Below are 25,113 nucleotides of genomic sequence, written 5' to 3'. Positions count from 1 at the left end.
ACGTATCCCCCGCGTAAAAAAAACCTGACTGTATTTATTAATCGATTATTTTGGAACAAAAAACTTTGACACCCCTAACATCTTTTTTTCTGAAATGTCACCTTGCACGGTAAACAAAAATTGATCAAAATACAATTATTGACTTTTTCTGACAACAGGTGGTGCTGTAATCATTCGTAAGCGGCGTCTCCATGTCGTTGTATGTGAGAACACGAAGTGACCTATATTGTTAATATAGTATATTTGCCCGAACTCCTCCCAACATTACTCAAAAAAACTTATCACCAGATGTTAGCTACCCGTGCTGTAACGAAGATGATCAGTACGATGCAATGGTGCAGTGCGGTCGGTGTAAAAGGTGGCACCACTTTTCATGTGTCGGAGTGGACCAAAGTATAGCGGAGCTTGTTTGGTACTGTCGTACGTGCCTCGGAGAGGACGTATCCGCTCGTGAATCGCTAGGCCAGCCTGGAGTCAGCCGTGTGCAGCCACCAGGGGCAGCCAGCGCTTGAAAATTGAAGCGTTTTACCTCAGACGAATTAAAATTTGCTCTTCTTTGACCGGCGCTCTTCAACCCAAAGCGGTAGCAATACGCCTTCATTGGCTAACATGCTTCAGAAGCAAGTGGGAGCGGGAGCAATAAAAAATATGAGTGAGAGTGAGGAACGACGATTCAGCGCCGTGCGGCTCTCTGAATCTCTCTCTTCGCCGGTGTATACGGCAATGAATATACTTGATTTTTATCTCGTTATTACAGTGCAAAAGACATAAACTGGAATTAAATCGATTATAACAGTCACATCCATCATTCTCTTATGCATAAATTGATTATTTTTACAAGTTTTGAGCAAAAAATAAATCCACTGAATCATTTACGCATCTTCAGCCTCACCGCAGCAAGCGAGAAATAATGGTTTCCAGTCAGTATGATTCACTAGCCAACCGACCGATGAGGAATAGTGGTCGCAGTTGGTTCGGTTTCTCTTTGCTCCCTGTGCGTGTTCGTTCGTAGTGATGGTTGGCGCTGATGACTGATCGTACCATTCATATTCACTGAATTTCAAGCACTGGGGGCAGCTAAAAAGGGTAGTATTAAGGGCTATTCACACCAACGGGCCGGGACCGGGGCCAGGCCGCCGCCGGGGCCGGGGCTCGACGGGACTGTTTTCGCTTCGTTCTCACTGCAGACCGTGCTCACCGGGCTAGCGCATGCGCACCAACAATTTATGTTGCGCGAACTCACGCACACTATGAAGCGGTTGTCATTTTTTTTTGTTTTTGCTTCTGCGCAGTGTCTCCCGATGTGTTTTGATGTGCAGTAACAATGATGCAGAAAGGGAAATCAAGTGAATACTGGCAGAACGTTTGTGCGATTTCAGGCAAATTCATGTTTGGATTCTACTGGAAGTTTTTTTGCAATTCCTCCAGCGTTTGCTTGTGGGTTTCATCCAGGACTTTCTTTTGTTATTCCTACAGGAGTCTGGCATTCCTCCAGCTCATTTCGTGATTTCTCTGAAATTTCCCTGGGATTTTTTCAGGTTTTTCCGGAAATTACTGAAGGACTCAAGGGAATTTCTCCAAAAATACCTCCATTTACACCTTCCAGGAATACCTGCAGGGATTCATTTTGAAAAAAAAAATCTCCACGGTGTCCACTCCAAATTCTTCCAGGAATTCCTCCAGAAATTCATCCCCGAATTTATACAGGAATTGTCCAAGACATTACATCAGGAATTCTTCCAGGGATTTCTCCAGTTAATATTTGAAGAAATTGTTCCAGGACTTTCTCCAGGAACTCATACAAGGATTTGCCTAGGAATTCCTCTAAGGATTCCTCCAGAAATTTATCCACGGTGTCCCACAGAAATTCTTCCGGTTATTTCTCCATGAATTCCTGCAGGTATTAATCCAGGAATTCCTACAGCAATTCCTCATGGGATTTCTCCAGAAACTCCTCCAGGGATTTCTCTACGGATTCCCCCAGGAATTTCTAAAGAGGATTCCTCCAGTGATTCTTCCATAAATACAGCAACTACTCCAGGAAATTCTCTAGAATTCCTTCCAGAATTTCCGCCAGAATATCAAAAAGAAATTCTTCCAGGAATTTCCCCAGTTCACAGAATTCCTCTAGAGTTTTCTCCAGGGATTCCTTCGAAAATTCCTCCAGAAAATACTTCAGGCACTCCTCCAAGAATTACTTCAGGATTTGCTCCAGAAATTACTCCAGATATTCTATCAGAAATTACTTCAGAAATTCTTCGAGCAGTTCTTTCAATAATTTCTCCGGGAATTCCTCCAAGAATACATTCAGAAATTTCAACAGGAATTCTTACAGGAAGTCTTCCAAGAAATACTTCAGAAATTTCTTCAGGAATTCTTCCAGGAATTACTCCAGGATGTCCTACATAAATTTCTCGAGGAATTCCTCCAGAAATTCTTCCAGGAATAACTTCAGGAATTCCTATAGTAATAATCTCAGGAATTTCTCCAGGAATTCTTCCAAGAATTACTCCAGAAATTGCTCCAAGAAATTCTTTAGAAATTCCTCAAAAAATCCTTCTTAAAATTCCCCCAGGAAATCATCAAGAAATTCCTCCAGGAATTTCTCACAGAACTCCTCTGGAAATTTCTCCAAAGATTCCTTCAAAAATTCATCTAGGGATTTCTCCAGTGATTCCTCTATAAACTCTTACAGCAATTGCTCCAGGAAATACTCCAGGAATTCCTCCAGGGATTTCTCCAGGAATTCTTCCAGAAATTCCGTCAGGAATTCCTCCAATTCCTTCCAATCCTCCTTCCATTCCTCCAATCCTTCAGAAATTCTTCCAGGAAGTCTTCCAGGGAATACTCGATGAATTCCTTTATAAATTTCACTAAGAATTCTTTTAGGAAATTCTCCACAAATCAAGGAATTTCCCCGGAATTACTCCAGGAATTTCTCCAATAATTTTTTTTTGGGATTGCTCCAAGAGCTCCTCCAGAGGTTTCTTCAGAATTTTCTCAAGAAATTTCTCCAGATAACCTTCCAGAAATTCCTACAGAAATCCATCCTGAAATTCATCCTGGAATCTCTCCAGGAGTACCTCCAAGAATTCCTCCAGGATTTGCTCTAAGACTTACATCAAGAATTGCTAAAAGAATCCCTCTAGAAATCTTTCCAAAAAATTGTGCAGAAATTCCTCCAAGACTTCTGCCAAGAATTCTTTCAGAAATTTCTCCAAGGATACTGTAAAGAACTTCTCTAGGATTTTTTCCACGAATTACTCCAGCAACATCTAAAGACTTTTACCTAGAGTTCTTTAAAAAAATTGCTCCAGGAATTTCTTCAGGAATTCCTCCAACAAATCCTACAAGAATTTTCCCAAGAATTTCTGCAAGAATCTCTCCAGGAATTTCGCCATAAATTCTCCAAAGAAATCTTAGAGGTATTTCTCCGAAATTTCTCAAAATTTTCTCCAAGAATTTAAATTTAAAAAAGTTTCTCCAAGAATTCCTACATGAATTCCTCTAAGCCCTTCGCCAATATGTCCTCCAACAATCCCTTTAGGAATTCTTCCAGGGAATCTTTAAGAGATTTTGCAAGAGATTCCTTCAGGAATATCTCGAAAAATTCCCCCAAAAACCTGCAGGATATCTTTCAGAGGCTCCTCCAAAAACTACTCCTGGCGTTATTCCAAGGATTCCTCCAGGCATTTCTCCAAGAGCTCCTCCAGGAAATCTTCCGGAAATTTTCCAAGGAATTCCAACAAAAATTGCTACTCCAGCAATTCCTTAAAAATTTCTTCTAGGAATTGCTGTAGGGATTTTTCAAGATTTTTTTTAAGAATTCCTTAATAAATTCTTTCATAAATACCTACCCTTCAGGAAACCTCCAGAAATTCTTAAAAAAAAACTAATGGAATAACCCCAAGTAATCCTCCGAGAATTGCTTCAGGAATTTTCCAGGAATTTGATATTCCTCGCCAAAAAATCCTCCAGAAATGAATCCAGTAATTCCTTTATAAATTCTTTAAGAAATTACTTTAGAAAATACTCAAGAAATTCCAACAGGTGGCCCTCCAGTTATTCCTTTAATAATATCTTCATTCCACCAAATATTCCACCAGGATTTTTTTTAATTTCCTTCAAGAACTCCTACAAGTATATTTTCAGAAACCTTTCCGAGACTTCTGTCAAGAATTCATCCAGGAATTCTTCAAGGAATTTCATCAGAAATTCATCGTAGAATGCTTACACCATTTCTCCGAAAGTTCTTTCAAGAATTCCTGCAGGAAATCCTCCAAGACTTCATCCAAGAATTTTTTCACAAATTTCTCCAGTTACCCATAGAAAAATTCTTTCGGAAAATTCTACAGAGAAGACAGTTTTCTACATGAATTCTTCAAATAATTCCCACAGTAATTCATCCAGAAAGTCCTTCAGGAATTATTCCAGCAATTCTTGCAAGAATTCCTAAATAAACTCTTCTAAGAATTCCCCCAGGAAGTCCTCCAGAAATTTCTGCAAGAAGCACTTCAGGAATTGCTCTAGGAATTACTCTAAAACTCCCCCAAGAATTGCTCCTGGATTTCCATCAAGATTTTCTCCAAAAACTCCTACACGAATTCCCCGTTGCATTACTCCAGGCACTGTTACACGACATGTTCAAAAAATTCTTCATGGAATCCCTTCAGGAATTCTTCGAGGAATTCTTCCAGAAATTCCTCCAGGAATTTTTCAATAATTTATTTCGGGAAATCTTCTAAGAATCCTCCAAAAATGCCTACAGAAATTCCTCCAGGAATTCCCCCAAGAATTTCTTCGTGAAATCCTCCAAGAATTTCCAATTCCTTCAAGACTTACACCAAGAATTCCTCCACAAGTTCCTCCAATCATTCCTTCAAGAATTCTTCCAAAACCTTCTCTAATAATGCCTCTAGGAATTCTTTCGAGACTTCCGCCAAGAATTCCTCCAAGAATATCTCTAGAAATTTCTCCAAAAATCCCCCAAATTTTTTTTTCCAGGGGTCTTTGAAGATTTTTTTTTCAGGAATTCCTTCACGAATTCCTCAGGAAATTCTTCATGAATTCTACCAGAAACCTCCAGGAAATCCTCCAAAAATAACTGATGCGATTATTCCAGTGATTCCAGTGATGCTCTAGGAATTCCTCCAGGGATTCTTCCAGAACTTCCTTCGGAGATTCCTCCTGGAATTTCTCGAAGAATTCCTCTTGGGATTTCTCCAGGAATTTTTCCAGAATTCTTGAAGGAATTTTTAATGAAGATTCTTTATGAAATCCTGGAGTTATTTCTAGAGTAGCTCCTGGAGTAATTCCTGAAGTAATTTCTGAAGAAATTGCTGAAGTGTTTCCGAGAAGAATTCTTGAAAGCTTTCCTAAAGGAATCCTTTGGGGACATTTCTAAAATAAATACGTGAGAAATTCCTGGAATTTCAGGAAAAAATCCTGAGGGAATTTCGGGGGAATTTCTAGAGATATTCCTGAAGTAATTCTTGGTGGAATTCCAGAAGTAATTCGTGAAAGAATTCCGAAATGATTTAAAGAATTGGAAATATCGTGGGAATTCCTGCAGGAATTCCTGGATAGTTTCCGGGAGGAATTCTTGAAGGCTTTCCTGGAGGAATTCCTGGATAATTATCGGGAGGATTTCCTGGAGTATTTCATGGAGAAATATCTGCCGGAATCGCTGGGGTAGATCCTGGAGGAATACCTGGAGAAATCCCTAGAGTATTTCCTGGAGGAATTTCTAGAGTATTTCCTGGAAAACTTCTGGGAGAATTTCTGAAGGAATTACTCACGGAATTCCTCCAGATAATTACCCAGGAATTTCTCCAGAAATTTCTACAATATTTCTTCCTGGAATTACTCCAGGAATTCTTTAAAAAAAATCCTCCTGGAATTCTGTATCCTTTAGAAATACCCCAAGGAAGTCTAATAATGCCTCTAAAAATTCTTCAAATCATTTAGGAATTCCTTCACGAAGTACTTCAAGAACTCCACCAGGAATTACTTCAGGAATATCTTCAGGAATTCCCCCTGAAATTTCTCCAGGTCTGCTTCCTGAAATTCCCCCAAGAATTTCTAAAGGATTTCTTTTAGAAATTTCTCCAAAGAATTCCTCCAGGAAAGCCTTTTGGAATTCTTCTCGGAAACACTCCAGCAAATTACTACAAGAATTATCCAGAAGCTACTCTAGAAATAACTCTTCCTCAAGAAATTCTATCAAGCATTCCTTCAGATAGTACTCCAGCAATTCCTTTAGAAATAACTTGAGAAATTTCTACCGGAATTATCTCAGGTACAGGAATTTCTTAAAGAATTAGTTCATGGATTCCTCTAAGAAGCACTTCAGAAACTTTTCAAGGAATAACTCCAGGAATTCCGTTAGAATTCACTCCATGAATTTCTCTAAGAATTCCTCCAGGGATTCCTCCAGAGATTCCTTCGGGGATTACGCACTGGAAGAATCCCTGCAGGGTTTCTTTAAGGAATCCTTGGAGGATGTACTTCTGTATTTCTGAAGAAATAGCTAGAAGAAGTCCTGTAAGAATCTCAGGATGAATCCCTGGAAAAATTCCTGGAGAAATCCTAAGAAGCAACGAAAACACCCAGAAAATGCAACTGAAGTGGATCCTGGGCGGCTCCTCTATTTGTCATTGACGAGTTAGATTAACCACTATGGTGGCACCGGTCAAACCGGGCTCAGCTTTCTTATGTTCATATTTTCAGCTGCTTGGAGATATACACAATCGTTACCCATTTTCCTCTCGAGACAAAACAGGAGCGGTGAAAATAATCTGATAAGTTCACATGTTTGGGCGTTTAAATAAAAGAAAAGTTTGAAGTGTCACCAATCTCACAACACAACACCGTGAATACTGACGGACTAGCAAAACAATCAACATGCATGCCTTATGATTAAACGTTGCGGTTACAATTATTCAAACATTGCATTGATCAGCTTCAATGTTTATGAAGCCAATTTGTTGAATAACATATTTAAGCAATGCTTAAGCAGCATATGTACGGTAATGTATTCGACTCAGGGATTGAATATTTATATACTACTTTAAATATGCCGATTCATGTAATTCGGATTCAAGCAGAGCAGATGCAGACGAGTGTGAATCCAAAGGTCCAGAGTTCGAGTCTTTCAATTGATGGGATTTGTTTCATAAAAATGTAATAAAATGGAGAGGTTGTGGCTATATGATCAGAAAAGAGAGATATTCCAGATTAAATACAAATGCAGAAATGTAGAAAGTTAAACCATTTTTGCAATTTTATTGTTACAATTTTAAGAAACATTTAAGAAACGTTTTCGTAGCAATTGTAAAACCATATCTATTAATAGAAATAAATTTCGTGAGGTGTACCACGGCCCCACTATGTTTTGATTATATTATGGTGGAATGAATGTCGAAAAAAGCTTGTTATTACGCAATATGCTGCTAATGCAGAATAATGGTTTCTAAAACCATTCTCAAACGATTAAACAAATAGCGTCATATAACATTGTTTATTAAACGTTGAAGAAAAATTTATGATGGTTGTGTAAATAGCTGATGGTTCTAACGTTGAACAAGTGTTTTACAACCGATGTACGGTCATTGGATAAACATTCTTTTCATCGTGCTTATAGAACGGTTGATGTTGAATAGATTCTTGAAAAATTTCTGTAGGAATTTGTGAAGCAATTTCAAGAGAATTTCTTACAGGAATTTCAGGAGAAATTATTAGAGACATTCCTTTGGAAATGGTTATAGAAATTGTGGGAGAACTTCTTGAAAAAAAAGCTGTAGAAATTCTTGGAAAAATTCTTGGGGAAATTCTTGGAGAAATACATGGAGAACTTTTAGGAAAAATTCTGAAAGAATTCTCGGAGCAATTTCAGGAAGAAATCTTGGAGGGATTCTTGAAGGAATGCCTGGTTAAATTTCTGAAGTAAACTTTAGAGAAATTCATGTAGGAATCTCTGAAGCAATTTCTAGAGGAATATCGGGGGGAATTCATGGAAGAATTCCTGAAGGAATTCTTGGAAGAGTTTCAGCAAGAATACCAGACGGAAAGAGTTCCAGGAGGAATTTCCGAAAAAAAATCCTGGTGAAATTGCTGGAGGAATTCCGGGAGAAATTCTTGGAGAAACTCCAGGAGGAAAACCTTGAGGAATTCTTGGAGAAATTCCTGGGATTTTTTTTAGAGGTTTTCTTAGGGAAATTATTTGATTTTAAAGAAATTCTTTGAAGAACTCCTAAAAGAATTCCTGAAAGAGTTTCTTGAGTTATTTTAGACGGAAATTCTGGAAAACTTCTTTATTCTCCTAGAAATTCTTGGTGGAATTCTTGCAGGAATTTCTATTAGATTTTTTTGCAGGAATTCCTGGAGAAATTACTGAATTCCATAGAGAAATTGCTGAAGAAATTCTTTGAAAAATTCCTGCGGAAATTCTTCGAGAACATCATGGAGAAATTCATCGAAAAATTCTGGAGGAATTCTTGGAGAAAATCCCAGAATCAATTGTTGGAAAAATCTTTGAAGGAATTCTTTGAGGAATTCCTGGAGGAATCCCTCGTGGAATTTCTGGATGAATTCCTGGAGGAATCCTTAGAGGACGTTTTGGAAGAATCCCTGGAGAAATTTTTGGAGGAATCTTTGGAGAAATTTCGTGGTGAATCTTTGGTGGAACCCTTGAAGAATTCCTTGGAGAATCTCTGGAGGAGCCCTAGAGGAATTACTGGTGGGCCTGGAGAAATCATTGGGTACAACCTCTGAAAGAATTCCTGGATGAATTTCTACCAAAACACCTCGAGAAATAAATGAAGGAATTTTTGAAGGTATTTCTGGAGGAAAACTTTGAGGAATACTGTAACATTTTCTGGTAGAATTTCTGGAGGATTTTCTTGGAGAAATTCCTGGGAAAATATTGGAAAATTTTTAGGAGAAAATCCTCGAGGAGCTCTTGGTGGAAATTCTCAATAAATTCTTCAAAGAATTACTGGTGCAATTCTTGGAGAAATCTCTTTGAGGAATTTCTTGAAGAAATCCTGAAAGAACTCTAGGAGGAAATCCTGGAAGAGTTTTTGGATTATTTTTTACAGGAATTACTGAAAGATTTCTTGGTATAAAGGCTAAAGAAATTTTCGAGGATTTATTGGGATATTTTTGGAGAAATTTAGGAAAAAAATTCTGGAGATGTCCCTGAAATGATTTCTGGGGGAATTTCTAGAAGAATCTTTGAAGAAATCTCTCGAGTAAATTTTTAAGAAATTTCTGAAGCATGTACAAATTTCTGGAGGTGTTCGTGGAGAAATTCCAAGAGAAATTTTAGGAGGTACAGTTAGAGAAATTATAGGAGGAATACTTGCAGTAATTTCTGAAAGAGTTTTTGGAGTAACTTCTTTAACCGTAGTGTGGCCAGCAAAAAAAAACACCCGTAGAAGGCCGGCAGGGTACCCGGGTACCCACGCAATGGAAATGATCATATCTCAGCGATTTTTACACCGATTTTAAAAGTTTTTGTCTCATTCAACTCAGAAACTCATTATCTATCGAGATCGTATTTGGTTAGACCGGTCCGATCACCATAGGTACCGGAAAATCCGGATTTCCGGATCCGTGTTTTTATACAATAGAATATACGGGATTTTCGGTAGGTTAGTAGCAATTTCGGTACCAAGCATCGTAAAATTGCTTTGGCATATTGTATCTGACCGGCGGGGAATCATAAAACGTGTTGACTTTGAAACTGTGATTTCGGAACACGCTTCCCGTGAGGCCATGGTTGACCATAAACACTTTAAGGTATCCTAGCCTTAACAATGTGGGTTTCAATATGGTATAAGGACATGCTCCCAAAAATATGGATTTTCCGAAAACCACGGTGATTAGATCGGTCTAACCAAATATTTTCCCGATAGATGATGAGTTTCTGAATTGAATGAGCTAAAAATTTCCAAAATCGATGAAAAATTGACGGAGATATGATCATTTCAATTTCGTGGGTACCCGGGTACCCTGCCGGCCTTCCACGTAATAAAAAAATGCAGGAGCCCCTCCCCCTGCCCCTCCTCACTTTAAAATTTGGTCAACCCCAGTAATAGATGTATATTCACGAGTTATAAGATCTAACAGAGTTCCAACATCCCAGTCTCAATAACCATTAAAATATCGAGATTTGAAATTGAAAAAGGTACCCGGGTACCCTGCCGGCCACAGTGTTAATAATTCCTTGAAAAATGTTGAATAAATTCCTGGAGAACGTCACGCAAAGAATCTAAAGAAATTCTTGGAATAGATCGTGCGAAAATATTTCGATAAATTCCTGGAGCAATTCTCGGAAAAATTCTGAAGAAATTCATTAGGAAATTTTTGGAGGAACTCCTGAAAGAATTCTTGCAGGAATTCCTGCAAAAATCACTGAAAGATTTAATAGAAGAATCCATGAATGAATTGCTGCAGAAATGCTGGAGGAATCCTTAAAGGTGATATCTCTCAAGGAACCTTCGGAGAAATTTTTGGGTGAATCTCTGGGGGAATTCTTGGAGGAATTTCTGGTGTTATATCTGGAGGAGTTTCTGGAGGATTTCTCTGAGCATTCCCTCAAAATACTTCTGTAGGAATTATTGTAGGAATTTATGGAGCAATTCCCGGATTAATTTCCTTTTTTTCTGGAAAATCCCTGAGAGAATTGCTGGAATAATTCTGAACTGCTGATGAATTTCTCTAAGGAATTCTTCAAGAAACTGCAGTAAAAGTTTCGTAAAGAAATAATGGAGAACTTCCTAGAGAAATTACTATCAGATTCCCTTAAATTAACATTCGGAGGATTTCATGATCAATTTGTCGGATTTCTAAAAGTTATATAATAATTGAAAAAACTGTGGGAGAATATCAAGACCAACAATTGAAAAGGCCACATCAACATTGCGTAAACAAACATGTTTCTGTCGACTTGAGGCCTTCTGAGATCCACCCACGCATCTCACCACCACTATCAGAAAGCTTGTTGTTTGCGCTTTCTGTTGGTGGTGGTGAGGTGTGTGGGTGGAGTTCAAAAGGCCTAAAGTCGATAGAAACATGTTTGTTTACAAAATGTTGTTGTGGCCTTTTCAATTGTTGGTCTTGATAAGTGCTTTACTTCCCGAGAATCCATGAATATTGTATGTACTGTTTTGAAGATTTTAACAGTAATAGGCAAATAAACATAAACCTTGACGCTCTTCTATAAATGTTATGTACACATCCCAAACACAATTTCAAATGGCGCAAACGAAAAAAAAATGCAATTGTTGCGGATTCTGGTCAACCCTAAGGTCAACCTGTTTTTTTTTTTAACTAGAAGTTCTTATCGAACTTCTTCGAAAAATTGCTTTGAGAAATTGCTGCAGAAAAAAACAATCCAAATCCCGATCAGGAGAAGCCAGAGGAACCAAAACATTTTGTTATTATTTTCCTCTTGCTTTCTCCAACAGACGACCGACGACAGACGACCAGACGTCCAAAACAGAAACGAAAAACATTCGTCATTATCAGCCACTCTCGTTCGAGCTCACAACTACCAACACGCGACGCAAAATATGCTGCCCACCGTGCAGCTACCGGGCGTTCCAAATATCGTTGATAACGATATTTGCTGTCCGCCCGGTCGCACCCCGGTTTCACCCCGGGCACTGCCCGGTTGCCGTAGTGTGAACGCTTCCATACATTGTGTATGAAAGAAATTCGAAACATAGCCCGGACGGGCCCCGGCGGCGGCCCGGCCCCGGTCCCGGCCCGTTGGTGTGAATAGCCCTTAAAGGGCATACCGGTAAGTCGAATGACAACCAGAAGAAGATCGTTGATTTAAAGGATCCTAGACAATCTGTAAAAGGGGGAACAGATCAGGCAGGGCCGTCCAAAACGGGGAACGTGATGAACACTGACAAGATGCCGTTTATAGATCCCTCGCGCAGTCGCAGTTCCGTTAGTGGTCAAAATTCATGTTCCGATAGTCATAAAAGTGGTGAAAGTTCAAAGAAAGGTGGTAGTAGTGAGACGAAAGGTTCCAAGCGGGACTTAGCAATGCAACGAATTGAAGAAATGAAAGAGAGAAGTCGTTTGGAGGCGCTAGAAGAAGAAACCCAGCTACAAATGTTAAAGGTAAAGCAGAAGCAGATCGAGCGTCAGAGGCGCGAGTTGGTAGAGTTACAAAAACTTTCTAAGTTAGTTGAAGAAGAATCCGAGTGCGATGAAGAACTTGAAGAACTAGCCAAGAGTGATACTAGCTACATCGATAAGGTACAAGGATGGATGAACTCATGTAATGCGGTCCAACCTGGTAGGTCGAGACGGTCGAATACCGCTTCCGTCAGTCAATTCTCATTGTTGTTACCCGAGGCTAACGTGAATGAAATAAGGCGAAGGCATCAAACACAGCAAAGGAATTCCAGCATGGTAGTGGGGCCAACGGCGCTTCAGATTGCTTCTCGACAGGTGTTCCCGAGAAATCTGCCCGCTTTCGCAGGTCAACCGCAAGACTGGCCGCTGTTCATAAGCGCCTATGACCAAGCGAATGCATCGTGTGGATTCACCAATGCAGAAAACCTCGTCCGTCTTCAACAATCGTTGCAAGGAAAGGCAATAGAAATAGTTCGGAATTTGTTGCTGTTACCCGAGAACGTGCCAACGATCATCGAGAAGCTTCGTCGTCGCTTTGGTAATCCTGAGATCTTGTCAACGATGCTAGCACAACGAATTCAGAAACTCGAAGGACCAGATTCAGATAATTTGGAGTCTGTGATCGAATTTGGGAGTGCAATCGGTGAATTCATCCAACATCTAGAAGTTTCGAAACTCAGCGACCATTTGAAGAACCCTATATTAATGCAGAGCCTAATCCAAAAGCTGCCACCATGTTATGCCATGCAATGGGTTGATTTCAAACGAAATTCCCGAGTGGTTGACCTGAGGACCTTCGGAAAATTCATGGAGGATCTGGTTGATAAGGCATTAGAAGTGACATTTGAAAGGATTGAGATAGGCTCAACAAGAAGGCGTGAAAACCGAAGGCCAAGGTTTACACTCATCTAATGAAAGACGATTGTGAGGAAAGCGATGTCAAAAGTAATATGTCCAAAAAAATACAATCACCATCGGTACAGATTTCTTCAAGAAAGGACTTCAGTTGCTCTATCTGTGATGAACCGGGTCATTTGGGACGGGATTGCCGAGAGTTCCGGAATACAAGTGTGGAGCGTAGGTGGATGATAGTGAAGCATATGGGCCTGTGTACGCTTTGCATATTCAACCACGACAAATGGCCTTGCAGATCTAAGGTGCGTTGTGAGGTCGACGGATGCAATGGTTTACATCATTCGCTACTGCACCCCCCGATGACAGAAGGCGCCAATATGGAGGCATGTTGTAACAGTCACACTCTGCCGAGTAAGACAGCTTTGTTCCGCGTAATTCCCGTTACGTTGTATGGAGAAAACAAGAGATACAACACGCTCGCCCTGGTAGATGAAGGATCGTCTACGTCACTGATCGATAATGATATAGCTGAATTCCTGCAGTTAAATGGGCCTCGAGAACCATTTGAAATGCGTTGGACAAATGGAGTTAGTCGCACAGGAACTCATTCAAGAAATGTTGAGATGAAGATTACCGGATTCGACCAAAGAAAGGATTGTGAACTATGCGTGGCAAGGACAGTTAGCAAGCTAGATCTTCCGGCCCAACAGTTGGATGCAGATAAGCTGATCGAAGAATTCCGACACTTGGATGGAATTGAAATTCCGAGCTACAAGCTAAATACGCCGAAGTTGTTGATCGGGATTGACAATATGCACCTCATCGCACCTGTGGCTTCGCGTATCGGAGAAAAGGGACAGCCAGTCGCTGTTAAATGCAAGTTGGGATGGACAATTTATGGACCGAGACCGAATATACTGTCAGATGTCCATTTCCTTGGCCATCACCGATGCGCGTGCGAGGAGTGCAGTAAAGCTGATCAAGACTTGAATCAAATGTTACGTGAAAATTTCCAGCTTGAAGCCGTAGGTGTTTCGCCCGTGCGATTGGAATCAAAAGACGAATGCAAGGCTCGAGAGATTCTCGAAAAGACGACAAAACGAATTAGTGATCGGTTTGAAACTGGACTTCTTTGGAAAGATGGTGCACCAAAATTTCCAAGCAGCTATGCGATGGCGTACAAGCGGATGAAGAACCTAGAATCTCGATTGGATCGGAATCCGAGAATCCGAGAAGAACTGCAGAAGCAAATTGACGAGTATGTGTCCAAGGGTTACGCGCATAAGATCACGGAACGTGAGATGTCGGAGACACCGCCGGAGCGGTGTTGGTACTTACCCTTGAACTACGTCGTCAAGTCAAAGAAACCTGGAAAAATAAGAATGGTGTGGGATGCAGCAGCAAAGACAAAGGGTGTTTCGTTCAACGATAGCCTTCTGAAGGGACCGGATCTGGTTGCATCATTGTCTGGAGTAATCAACGGCTTTCGTGAGCGAAAAGTGGCATTCGGTGGTGACATCCGAGAAATGTTTCACCAGATTTTGGTGCGACAGGAAGATAGACAGGCTCAACGTTTCTTGTTTAAGTCAGATGTCAACTGCGAACCGGACACCTACGTGATGGACGTGGTTATTTTTGGTGCAAGCTGTTCTCCATGCTTGGCGCAGTTTGTCAAGAATCTCAATGCCCAAGAACATCTACAAGAGTATCCAGCAGCGGCTGACGCTATTATTCGTAAACATTATGTTGACGACTATTTCGATAGCGTAGATACGGAAGATGAAGCGATAGTACGAGCCAAACAAGTTAGGAGGGTGCATGCAGACGCTGGCTTCGAAATACGGAACTGGATGAGCAATTCACCAATAGTTTTGGAAGAACTCGGTGAAGTGGATTCAAAAACAGCAAAGTCTCTTGATGTAATCTCCGATACAGAAAGAGTCCTGGGAGTCATGTGGCGAACGGACATTGATTCATTTGTATTCTCCACCGAATTCAGGGATGACTTGAGGCCTTACATTCAAGAAGGAGCCTGGCCCACAAAACGAATCGCTTTGCGTTGTATCATGAGCATGTTCGATCCGAAGCAATTCCTGGCGCCGGTATTGATTCACGGTCGAATCTTGATGCAGGACTTATGGCGAAATGGCATCGGTTGGGATGAAAAAATAGGGCCGACACATTACGATCGTTGGCTTCGATGGACAGAGTTGTTTCCGTTAATAAATAATATAAGTATTCCTCGATGTTATCTCGGAAGACTGAGTTCAACTGCATATGGGGCCATGCAACTGCATGTATTCACGGACGCTGTAGAGGACGCTTATGGGTGTGTAGCCTACTTCCGATTTGCAGAAGAAGAAAATGTGCACTGTGCATTCGTGGAGGCAAAGGCCAAGGTAGCACCTTTACAATACCTGAGTATTCCAAGGAAAGAATTAGAAGCAGCCGTGCTAGGAGCAAGATTACTGAAAGCGATATGTGAAAATCACTCAGTAGCAGGCTTCCCAAAAGTACCGCATCATGATAGCATTTTGATGACTGTCACACTCTTATTCCCATGACAGCCTTGTGAATGCATGGTTCATGACAGCCCACAGAATAAAACTCATGCGACCTACAACATCACTGTCGGGAACTGCTCACATCGTCTGCTTTCGCTGTACGTTCGTTCGCCGATGACAACCTCGGCTCTAGCCCAAACCGTCTCTCGTTGGCTGGACACGAAGTGACGAAAATCGCTGCGCTCGGCCCGAGCATTTTACTTCTGTTGAACGTGTCGAGTATCGTGGTATATCGCACGCTCAAAATTATCGACGCGTTTCATATATTATGTATTTTTTCAAATAGAGAATATGTACCTGTAAGTCTTATTCTAGTAGAGTATTTTGCATAGCATTATTTTTTATTGGCATGGGAAATGCACTGCCATGTTTTCAATATAAAAGAGAGTTGAATCTCACATCAGTGGTATATTTTAGCCAGATTACAATTTTAACAAACGCTGGCACAAACTTTTTTTCGCCCCTGGGGCATCTTGTGAAAGGCAATGATAATGTTTGTAAAAAAATATTTATTGAGCACATATTTTGTGAATAACTTTTAGCGTTAAGCCATGTGCTCCCGTGACAGCCTATGACACCCTTTACGCGACAGCCGGCTTGGTAAGCCGAAGATTGTCATCGCCATGCGGCCAACAATACTGACGACGTTTCCCACTCGGCTCGATACGACTCAAGTATGCAACTGTCAGGCAAGCAGCCGAAGCAGCGGCTGTTTCAATACATCTTTCGCTCATGCGTGTGCGTGCTGTTGGCGATACATTTCTCACTGATGGTGTTGCACACAGTAAAGAGAGATGGTCTGCACACATAAGAGAGTGTCGACTCAGCCTTGCGCGGGCTGTTGCGAGAAGGAAAGCCTGCTCAGTAGATACGAAGAAACGTTTTCTATGGACCGATTCTAACGCAGTTGCATCGTGGGTGAAATCGGACGTGAGGTGGTATAAACCATTCGTAGCCCACAGAATTGGTGAAATATTGAGTATAGTGGTATTCACGTTCAAATGTGTGCGTGTCTCTTTTGTAGATGTAGTTGTGAAACTTGGGGGAAAATATATGCACTCTTACCCCGGTTGTTAGTTTTATCATTATTTAGCCGTTTTACCCAAATCAATTGGGTAATATTTGCATATGCAATCTGAATAGCCTTTGAATTAGCGTGCATTTTTGTGTATGGAAAAATTCACGCTAGTGTTCGTGAGTAGAAATGTCACTTATCTCTATTACAAGTCCGAACGACTGGCACTGGGTGCCCACAAAATTCAATCCTGCAGATGACGTTACCAAGTGGGGACAGGCGACACAAATAAGTTCCGGTAGTCGATGGTTTTGTGGTTCGGAGTTCCTGAACAAAGCTGAAAGTGACTGGCCTGTGCAAAAATGGAAGCCGGTTGAAATAGAAGAAGAACTACGAGCTAGTGTGCTACTTCATGACATTGTTTTGCCAGATGTGATGTTACCCAGGATAAAACACATTTCCAAGTGGAAGGTTCTTGTAAGGATGGTCGCATCAATGTACCGTTTCATTTCAAATTGTCGGCGCAGAATTAACAAACTACCAGTCGAAGCGCTGTCAACATTGAATAAAGGACCAACGAAGATTCCAGGAGAGCAGATTCCGTTGCGACAGGAGGAGTACCAGTTGGCGGAAAATTTTATTTGGCGTGTAGCACAAGCAGAAGAGTTTGCAGATGAGGTGAAAACATTGATCAAAAATCAAGATTCATCCACTACCCAGCGAAGAATGGTGGGCTTCGTGGCCGAGCGGTTAGCGGCGTCAGTCGTTTAGGTGTCTCGTAAGCCTCGGAGTGTGGGTTCGATTCCCGCTCCAGTCGGGGAAAACTTTTCGTCAAACGGAAAATTCTCTACTGGGCCACTGGGTGTTATATGTGATGTCCGTTGTCGAATGTTTGTACTGTTCAGTCTGTAGAGGCCGCAAGGTCGAAGACGGTGTAATTGTCGTTTTTTTTTTTTTTTTTTTTTTTTTTTTTTTAAGAAGAGCAGTCCTTTGTATCGGCTGTCTCCGTTCTTAGATGAACACGGAGTCATACGGATGGAAGGAAGAACTGCAGCGGCCGACTATGCAGCGTTTGATGTACGGTTCCCGATCATTCTACCGAAGGAGCATCTAATTTCCAGAAAACTGGTGGAGCAGTACCATCAACAATGTGGTCACGGTAGTCGAGAAATGGTGGTAAACGAAGTCCTTCAGCGGTTCTACATTCCAGGCCTGAGATCTTTGGTTGAAAGAGTAGCACGAGATTGCGTTTGGTGCAAAGTTCAAAAGGCGAAGCCTGTGGTTCCTAGAATGGCACCGCTTCCAATGTCTCGGATGGCTGTGAGCGAACGTCCATTCTCATACGTGGGTTTGGATTACTTTGGTCCGGTGGAGGTTGTTGTCGGACGAAGACGAGAGAAACGATGGGTAGCATTATTTACGTGCATGACTGTGCGTGCCGTGCATCTAGAGCAGGTCTACAGTTTAACAACACAGTCGTGTGAAATGGCGATTCGCAGGTTTGTGAAAAGGCGTGGAACCCCAGTGGAGATTTTTTCCGATAACGCGACCAATTTTGTTGGGGCTAGTCGAGATTTGGCCGAACAAATACGATCCATAAACTCGGAATGTGCCGATACGTTCACTGGAGCCAGGACAAAGTGGACGTTTAACCCGCCGTTAGCACCCCACATGGGAGGCGATGCATTCGCTTGTTCATAGGCGCTTATGAACAGCGGCCAGTCTTGCGGTTGACCTGCGAAAGCGGGCAGATTTCTCGGGAACACCTGTCGAGAAGCAATCTGAAGCGCCGTTGGCCCCACTACCATGCTGGAATTCCTTTGTGGAGGTTCTACCGAGAATGAATGAATGGTTCCTTTAGTTTGAGCGTGTACAGTTTTTACTTTCACTATCTCACGCCCTTTGCAAAACCAGCACGAATCGTTTCTTTCGCATGTTTTTGTGCTTCACGTTCACGAATCTGAAACGTGCGGCACGTCCTTCTTTTTTTTTCTTGGAAATAATGGTAGTCTTACAACAAATTATTACATAATTTGAAAATTAATTTATGAATTAGATAATTGATATCACATTTGCCATGAAGCATTAGACAAGGTGTTATAGAAACTCAACCATTATTGAGAGGTGCTTCGTATGACGGTATCTAGTCGCACGCTAATAAATTCATCGATAAAATTAAATTTCTGCAGGATTGCATTTTGTGGGCACCCAGTGCCAGTCGTTCGGACTTGTAATACTCAATATTTCACCAATTCTGTGGGAACGTGTGGTTCGATCTGTTAAGGAAGCAATGGAAGTATTCGCGCATGGAGAAAAAATGACAGATGAAATTCTGCAGACAACTCTGATAGAAGCAGAAAATCTGATTAACTCACGCCCGTTGACGTATGTTTCTACCAACGTGCAAGAAGACAAGCAGGCGCTTACGCCAAATCATTTTTTGAAGAGTTGTTCTTTGGTGGATTGTATGCCATCAAGAAACTCAACAGAGCTGGCTGATAGACTACGAAGCAGCTATAACCAAGCACAGTATTTAGCAGAAGAGCTATGGAAGCGTTGGCAAAGAGAATATCTTCCTATGATGAATCGGAGGACGAAGTGGTTCGACGAAAGGGCACCGGTGGCTATTGGAGACCTAGTCTATGTTGCAGATTCAGAAAAGCGGAAGACGTGGGAGCGTGGAGTAGTTTAAGAAGTGTTTGCAGGAAATGACGGAAGGATACGGTCGGCAATGGTGCGCACTAGCACAGGAATGAAAAGGCGGACAATAGCGAAACTAGCAATAATGGAGATCGGAAGATAGAAGTGGTAAGCGCAGTGATGATCATGATCAACGACAGGGCTTACGGGCCGGGGAGCTGTTACGCCGGGATAGAAAGGGTGTGATAGGTGAACGTGACCTTCATAATGTGCGATGACAAGCAGTCTGTCAATGACTGCCTAAACCGAGAGCGCAGACATGTTAGATGTGTATAACTAAAATTATTGAAGTGAATTGAATACGAGAGAATTTGTTGACTAGATATTCTAACTTATTAGGCTGAAAATAGAAGGTAGTACGTTAGTTCTTAGTATATATTCACATTTAATTAAATATTTACTGCAGGCGTATAATTGTTGCTGGGAAAGCGACGCTAAAATCCTCGGTTAACGATAGCGAACGAGTTGATATTTATCGGTATATATTGTAGGGAGATTGGATTGTTCGGAGGCTGGATTGTGTAATTGGAAGACTAAGTTTGTAAGTTATGAAAATGAATTATGTATTATGCCGCAATTTGAATTCAATATATTTTTAGTTTTGAGTGTGTCGACCAACAATACTCCAAGAACAGGTTTTCGATATGCTGCCCCGAACTCCTCCCAACATATGGCATCCCTGCTCCGGAGATTCATCCTGTAATTGTTTCCGGGATTCTTCCAAGAATTCCATGAGTAATTTCTTCAGAAATTTATCCAGGAAATTTTCATGGGCTTCCTCCAAGGATTTTTTCCAGAGACTCCTACAGAAATTCATCCAAAGATTTCTCCAGGAATTACTTTAAAAGATTCCTCCAAAAATTCCGCCAGGAATTCTCACAGGCACTCTTCCAGGAAGTTTTCAATGCATTCTTTCAGAGATTGCTCCTTGGGTGCTTGCAGAGATTTCTGTAGATTTTTTTTTTCAGCGATTCCTCCAGGAATTGCTTCAGGGACCCCTCAAAAAATTCCTCCAGGAATTCCCCAGGAGTTCTTCCAGGAATTTCTCCTGGGATTGCTTCAGATATCCATGCAGGCATTTCTCCAGGATTTCAGCCAGGAATTTATCCAGGATCTCTTCGAGGAATTACTCCAGAAATTTCTTCAATGAATCCTCCAAGAATTTCACCAGGAATTAATCAAGGAATTCCATCATAAATTATGTCAGCAAATCATCCAGTTATTTCTCTAGGAAATCCTTCAGGGGTTCCTTCAGAAATTCTTGAAGGATTTTCTCTAGGAATACCTTCTAGATTCTTTTCAGGAATTCCTCCAGGAATTCCGCTTAAAATTCCTGCAGGAACTTCTTCAGGAATTTTTCCTGGGATTTCTCCACGAATATCTCCAAGGATTCTCCCAGGGATTTCTTCAGAAATTGCTTCGAGGATTTCTCCAGATTTTTTTTCTAGAAATTCCTTCAGCAATTTCTCAGGAGATTTTTCAGAAATTTTGCCCAGAGTTGCTGTAGAGATTCCCCGAGCAATTCATTCAGCAATTGTTGCAAGAATTCTAAAGATTCCTCCAGCAATTCCCAAAGGAAAACATCCAAGAATTTTGCCAGGCATTCCTTCAGGATTTTATCCACGAATTCCAGGAATTCTCCAGGAAATACCTCAACAATTTCTTCAGGAATTGATCCTGGAATCGCTCCTGGAAATCCTTCATAAATTATGTCAGCAATTTCACCAGATTTTTTTTCCAGAAAAGCTTCTGAGGATTTTTTTCAGAAATTATTCCAGGAAATTCTCCACGAATTTCTCCATGGATTTTCCCATGGAGATCCTTCGAAGATTCCTTTAGGAAATCCTCCAAAAGTTCCTCTAATGATTCTTCCAGCAAATCCTCTAGGGATTTCTTCAAAAACTCTTCCAGGATATTCTCCAGGAATTTTTCAGGGATTCCTCCAGGAGATTACTGCAGGGATTTCTTCACAACTTTTTTCAAGAATTTCTCCAGGAACGCTTCCAGAAATTCCACTAGAAATCCCTCCAGGATTTTATCAAAATATTTTTTCAGTAATAGAAAAATAAAAGAATTCCTCTGGAGATTCCTCTAGAAACTTATCCAGTAATTCTTACATAAATTCGTCTAGAGATTTCGAATTTACGGTGTGAGTTATTTTCATGAAAAATCGTGTAAAATCCGCTGAAAAGTGAACATAAAGCGTTCATTCTGTGGAACTGTATAAGTTTTGAGTGTCAGGCCTGGTGTATTAGCGTATTTGGAAGCTGTAGCAGCTGGAAAAAATGTGTTTTGATTGGGCTTGTCATAAGTGAACAAGGAGCTACACGGCGAAGCCAAACGGTGTTTCTCCAGTCGAAAATTTCCAGTTTGTCGACAATAACCGTCAACGGAGGTAAAACCTGAATGATTTCGAACGCCTTCACCATCGGGTCTCCCAGCAACTCCGAGAATATCAGGATCTGATGGACATCAAGATCTCACTGAACAAGCTGCAGTCGTCCGAGGAAGTCTGTATGAACACCACCCCCGGAAGCCAGACCATCATTTTTCAGACATCCTCGAGTAGCATCTGTGCGGCCTGAACGAGCTCGCTGCATAATACACCGCAGCATACCGCCCCCAAACGCGAGCGTACCAAGCTGGAGGAATCGTATGAGTGCAGTGTGTTGCACTTCTCAGTCAATTCATCCACCAAGGGAGACATCATATCAAACAAGAAATTTGGTGAGTTCGTTCTGATTTGATGTATAAATCATGATCATGGTGATTTCTTTGGAACCACTAAACCCAAAAATAAGAGTCGCATTACTTACGTAAAGTGAATCCTAGACCATTCCCTTACCAAAAATCCAACTCCTTGCTATTTACGAGGGCGTCGGTGAGTCGCTGGCCTCTCGTTAAATAGATGTCCTTCCATCCTAACTAACCTTTCCCACCGTCAGGTAGCATCCATTGTGTTTTTTTTTCGTTTCAGAGAGCGATCAATGGCGCTTAAGCCTAGGCTTGTTAGCCAGGATACAGTGAAAATGCCTGTGTCCCATCCCCGGAAGCAAAAAGGCCCATGGAGTGACAAAATCTTTTAGCTACGTCACTCCCAACGTTGGTGTTATACTAAAACACTTACACTCACACTAACACATCTACATGATCTACTCAAATACACTTATACAATCTGAATATTGTCGCTTCACTCGCTTATAGTGAATCCCAAATTAACTCATTCCAAAAATCCAACTCCTTGACACCTATGGGGGCGTCGGTGAGTCGCTGACCTCACCTTAAGTAGGTGTCATATCATCACATCCTTTCCTATCCTCGTAACGGAGAAGATGGGCGTGGCCGGCAATGGAAGTTTTCGTGTATTTTTTACTTCAATCTCTGATTGGATAACTGTTCCTTCCCAAACAGCATTCCATAAGCAATTAGAATAGAAGTATTAAAGTTTTAACATGACAACTTTCAGTATGCAATCTACGAATTACTCCGTTACCACGCAACGCAACGCAACGCAACGCATAAATTCGTCTAGAGATTTCTCCAGTAATTTTATCATTGATTCCTCCAACAATCCCACAGTAATCCCTCTAGGAATTTCTCCAGGATTTTATCTAGGAACTTCTCCAGGAAATCTTCCATGAATTCCTCCAAGAATTATTTCAGGAATTGCTCTTGGACATCCTTCAGAAATTATTAACCTTCTTCGTGCATTAGCTTGCGCTTACATCGCTGACCTAGTGAACGTTTAGGGGTCATAATGACCCCAATGCACGACGAGGGTTAACAATTCCTCTAGGAAGCCCGCCAGGCCTTTCTCCATGAATTTCTCCTGGGATTCCATCAGGAGTTGCTTCAGGAATTTCTCCAGAGATTTATCCATGAATTTCTCCAGGGATTATCCCATGGATTCCTACAGGAAATCCTTCGAAGTTTCCTCCAGGAAATCCTTCAGAAGTTCCACCAAGGATACTTCCAGGAAAACCTCAAGGGGTTTCTCAAGAAATTCTTCAGTAATTTTTCAAGGATTCCCCCAGGTATATTACTCCAGGAATTCCTCCAAGGATTTCTCGACAAATTTCTTCAAGGATTCCCCCGGGGTTTTCTTCAGGAATTCCTTGGAGGATTTCTCCAGGAATTCCTCTAGAGACTCTGCAAGAAATTCCTCCAGGAATTTCTCAATGGATTTACCCAATGAATTTCTACAGGACATCTCTCATAAATAACGTAACAATTCATCCAGGTATTTCTCCCATAAGTTATGCAGAAATTTCTCCATGTAAACTATCAGAAATTTTTCCAATGATTACTCCGGGAATTCCTCCAGGGATTCTACTGGGATTCTTACAGGCATTCCTGTAAGAATTACTCCATGGATTCATCCAGGTGTTTCTTCAGGGATTTATCCAGGAAGTCACCCAGAAATTCCTCAAATGATTTCTTCAGCAATTCCTTTCAGGTTCTGTTCAAAAGTTCATTCAGGAGTTCCGTCGTAAATTTCAGAATCCTTCAATCATCTTTTCAGGAATGTACCCAAGAATTTCTCCTGGAATACTTGATTTTTTTTAAATTTATTTCAAGAATTTCTGGAGAACTTGTTACCAGCACCACGTTAATTATTTAGATCAGGTGAGCTTTTAAAACATATTATATATTATACAAAATACAACAGCGTGACTGCTGAAGGGTTAATAAATGCTTTTAGATTAAAATGTTAAATTTAATTTCATCGTAAAGCGTTTAGTCATAAAAGCTAGTAAGTACAAATTTGCTAAAGGTGCTTGACACCCCCTCCTCCCTGATCGAAAAGCTGGCTACGCCCTTGGGATTGCACTATATGTGTGCTTAAGATTTGTCCAAATTGATTGATTGATTTATCTTTATTTGAGAGACTTTCAGCCCTTGGCTGGTTCGTCTCTTTAGATTTGTCCAAAAAGCTACTTAAAAAAATATTTCCCTGAATATTTTTTGCAACTGTTTTCCTATTGTTGCTGTAGTGTTCCTATCCTCCAACATCCCATATGAATTCAATGGGATACCGCAATAATAGGAACAAATACCGCAACATTAGGTACGAACACAATGTTTTTTCAGATAAAAACGAATAAAATGCTCATAACAACCTCAAAGTGGCAATATTTCGTTATTTTCCCTTAGATAAATGATAGATTTTATTATTTTCAATTCAATCCATGTAAAAAGTTCGCTTTGGGCGATACATTTGTGGTTTAAACATGAACCCAGTGCTTAATTCCTCCATGATCTGATCAATTACCCCTATTACAGGTCAGACTCTATCCGGAGTCAGGTTCTGCAGCTCCACAAAAATATATCTGAGTAACAGAACGCTCTACAAAACTGATTTTTTGTCTGATTACTAATCAAGGTTCAGCTTTACACAGCATTCCGTTTCCCAGATAAATGTTTGGGAAGCTTCGGAACCCGACTCCGGATAATCGTGTACGACCTGTATAAATACGCCGGGAAAGTAATTCGTAAGTTATTTGTGAATTGTTTCTAAAACGGTAGGCTGCTAGTTATTAAAACTTTTGCTCAGGTCAAGGAAAGTTTGAAAATCCTCAGATCATTTTCAGAATATTGGCAGAAGTGAAACAATTCCTGCAAGGATTCAAATGTATGGCTAGCTTTATCTTGCAAATGCAGCAGGTGCGTCAAAATGACCCTAGAATTTCCTAATACATAGTGTAATTGTAATTGTTTTATTTATTCATAACGATAACCTATTGGATGTATATAAGGTCAAGGAAATTAACGAAAATATATAAGGGCAAGGAATGTAACGAAAAATAAATGATCCAACTATTG

The 25,113-nt window shown here is 40.9% G+C and overlaps 3 protein-coding genes across 20 annotated transcripts in view; 2 read left to right on the top strand and 1 right to left on the bottom strand.

The window, feature by feature from the left end:
- Positions 1-25,113, top strand: part of LOC134288989 (uncharacterized protein K02A2.6-like) — a 309,084-nt gene that overhangs the window by 266,639 nt on the left and 17,332 nt on the right. The window lies entirely within an intron of this gene.
- The window catches only part of LOC109622136 (sex determination protein fruitless), a 640,213-nt gene that overhangs the window by 614,032 nt on the left and 1,068 nt on the right, over positions 1-25,113 (bottom strand). The gene's annotated exons all lie outside the window — the stretch shown is intronic.
- Positions 1-25,113, top strand: part of LOC134288987 (uncharacterized) — a 47,660-nt gene extending 22,547 nt beyond the window's left edge. For all 11 annotated transcript variants that reach the window (XM_062854952.1, XM_062854962.1, XM_062854960.1 and 8 more), the window contains one exon: positions 1-25,113. This exon is cut by the window's left edge. In XM_062854952.1, the coding sequence (XP_062710936.1) occupies positions 13,068-15,575 (2,508 nt within the window). In that variant the 5' untranslated portion in view covers positions 1-13,067 and the 3' untranslated portion in view covers positions 15,576-25,113.

This window comes from Aedes albopictus, chromosome 2, assembly GCF_035046485.1.
Source record: "Aedes albopictus strain Foshan chromosome 2, AalbF5, whole genome shotgun sequence".
Classification (NCBI taxonomy): Eukaryota; Metazoa; Arthropoda; class Insecta; order Diptera; family Culicidae; genus Aedes; species Aedes albopictus.
This window is presented reverse-complemented; position numbering and strand designations above follow the sequence as displayed.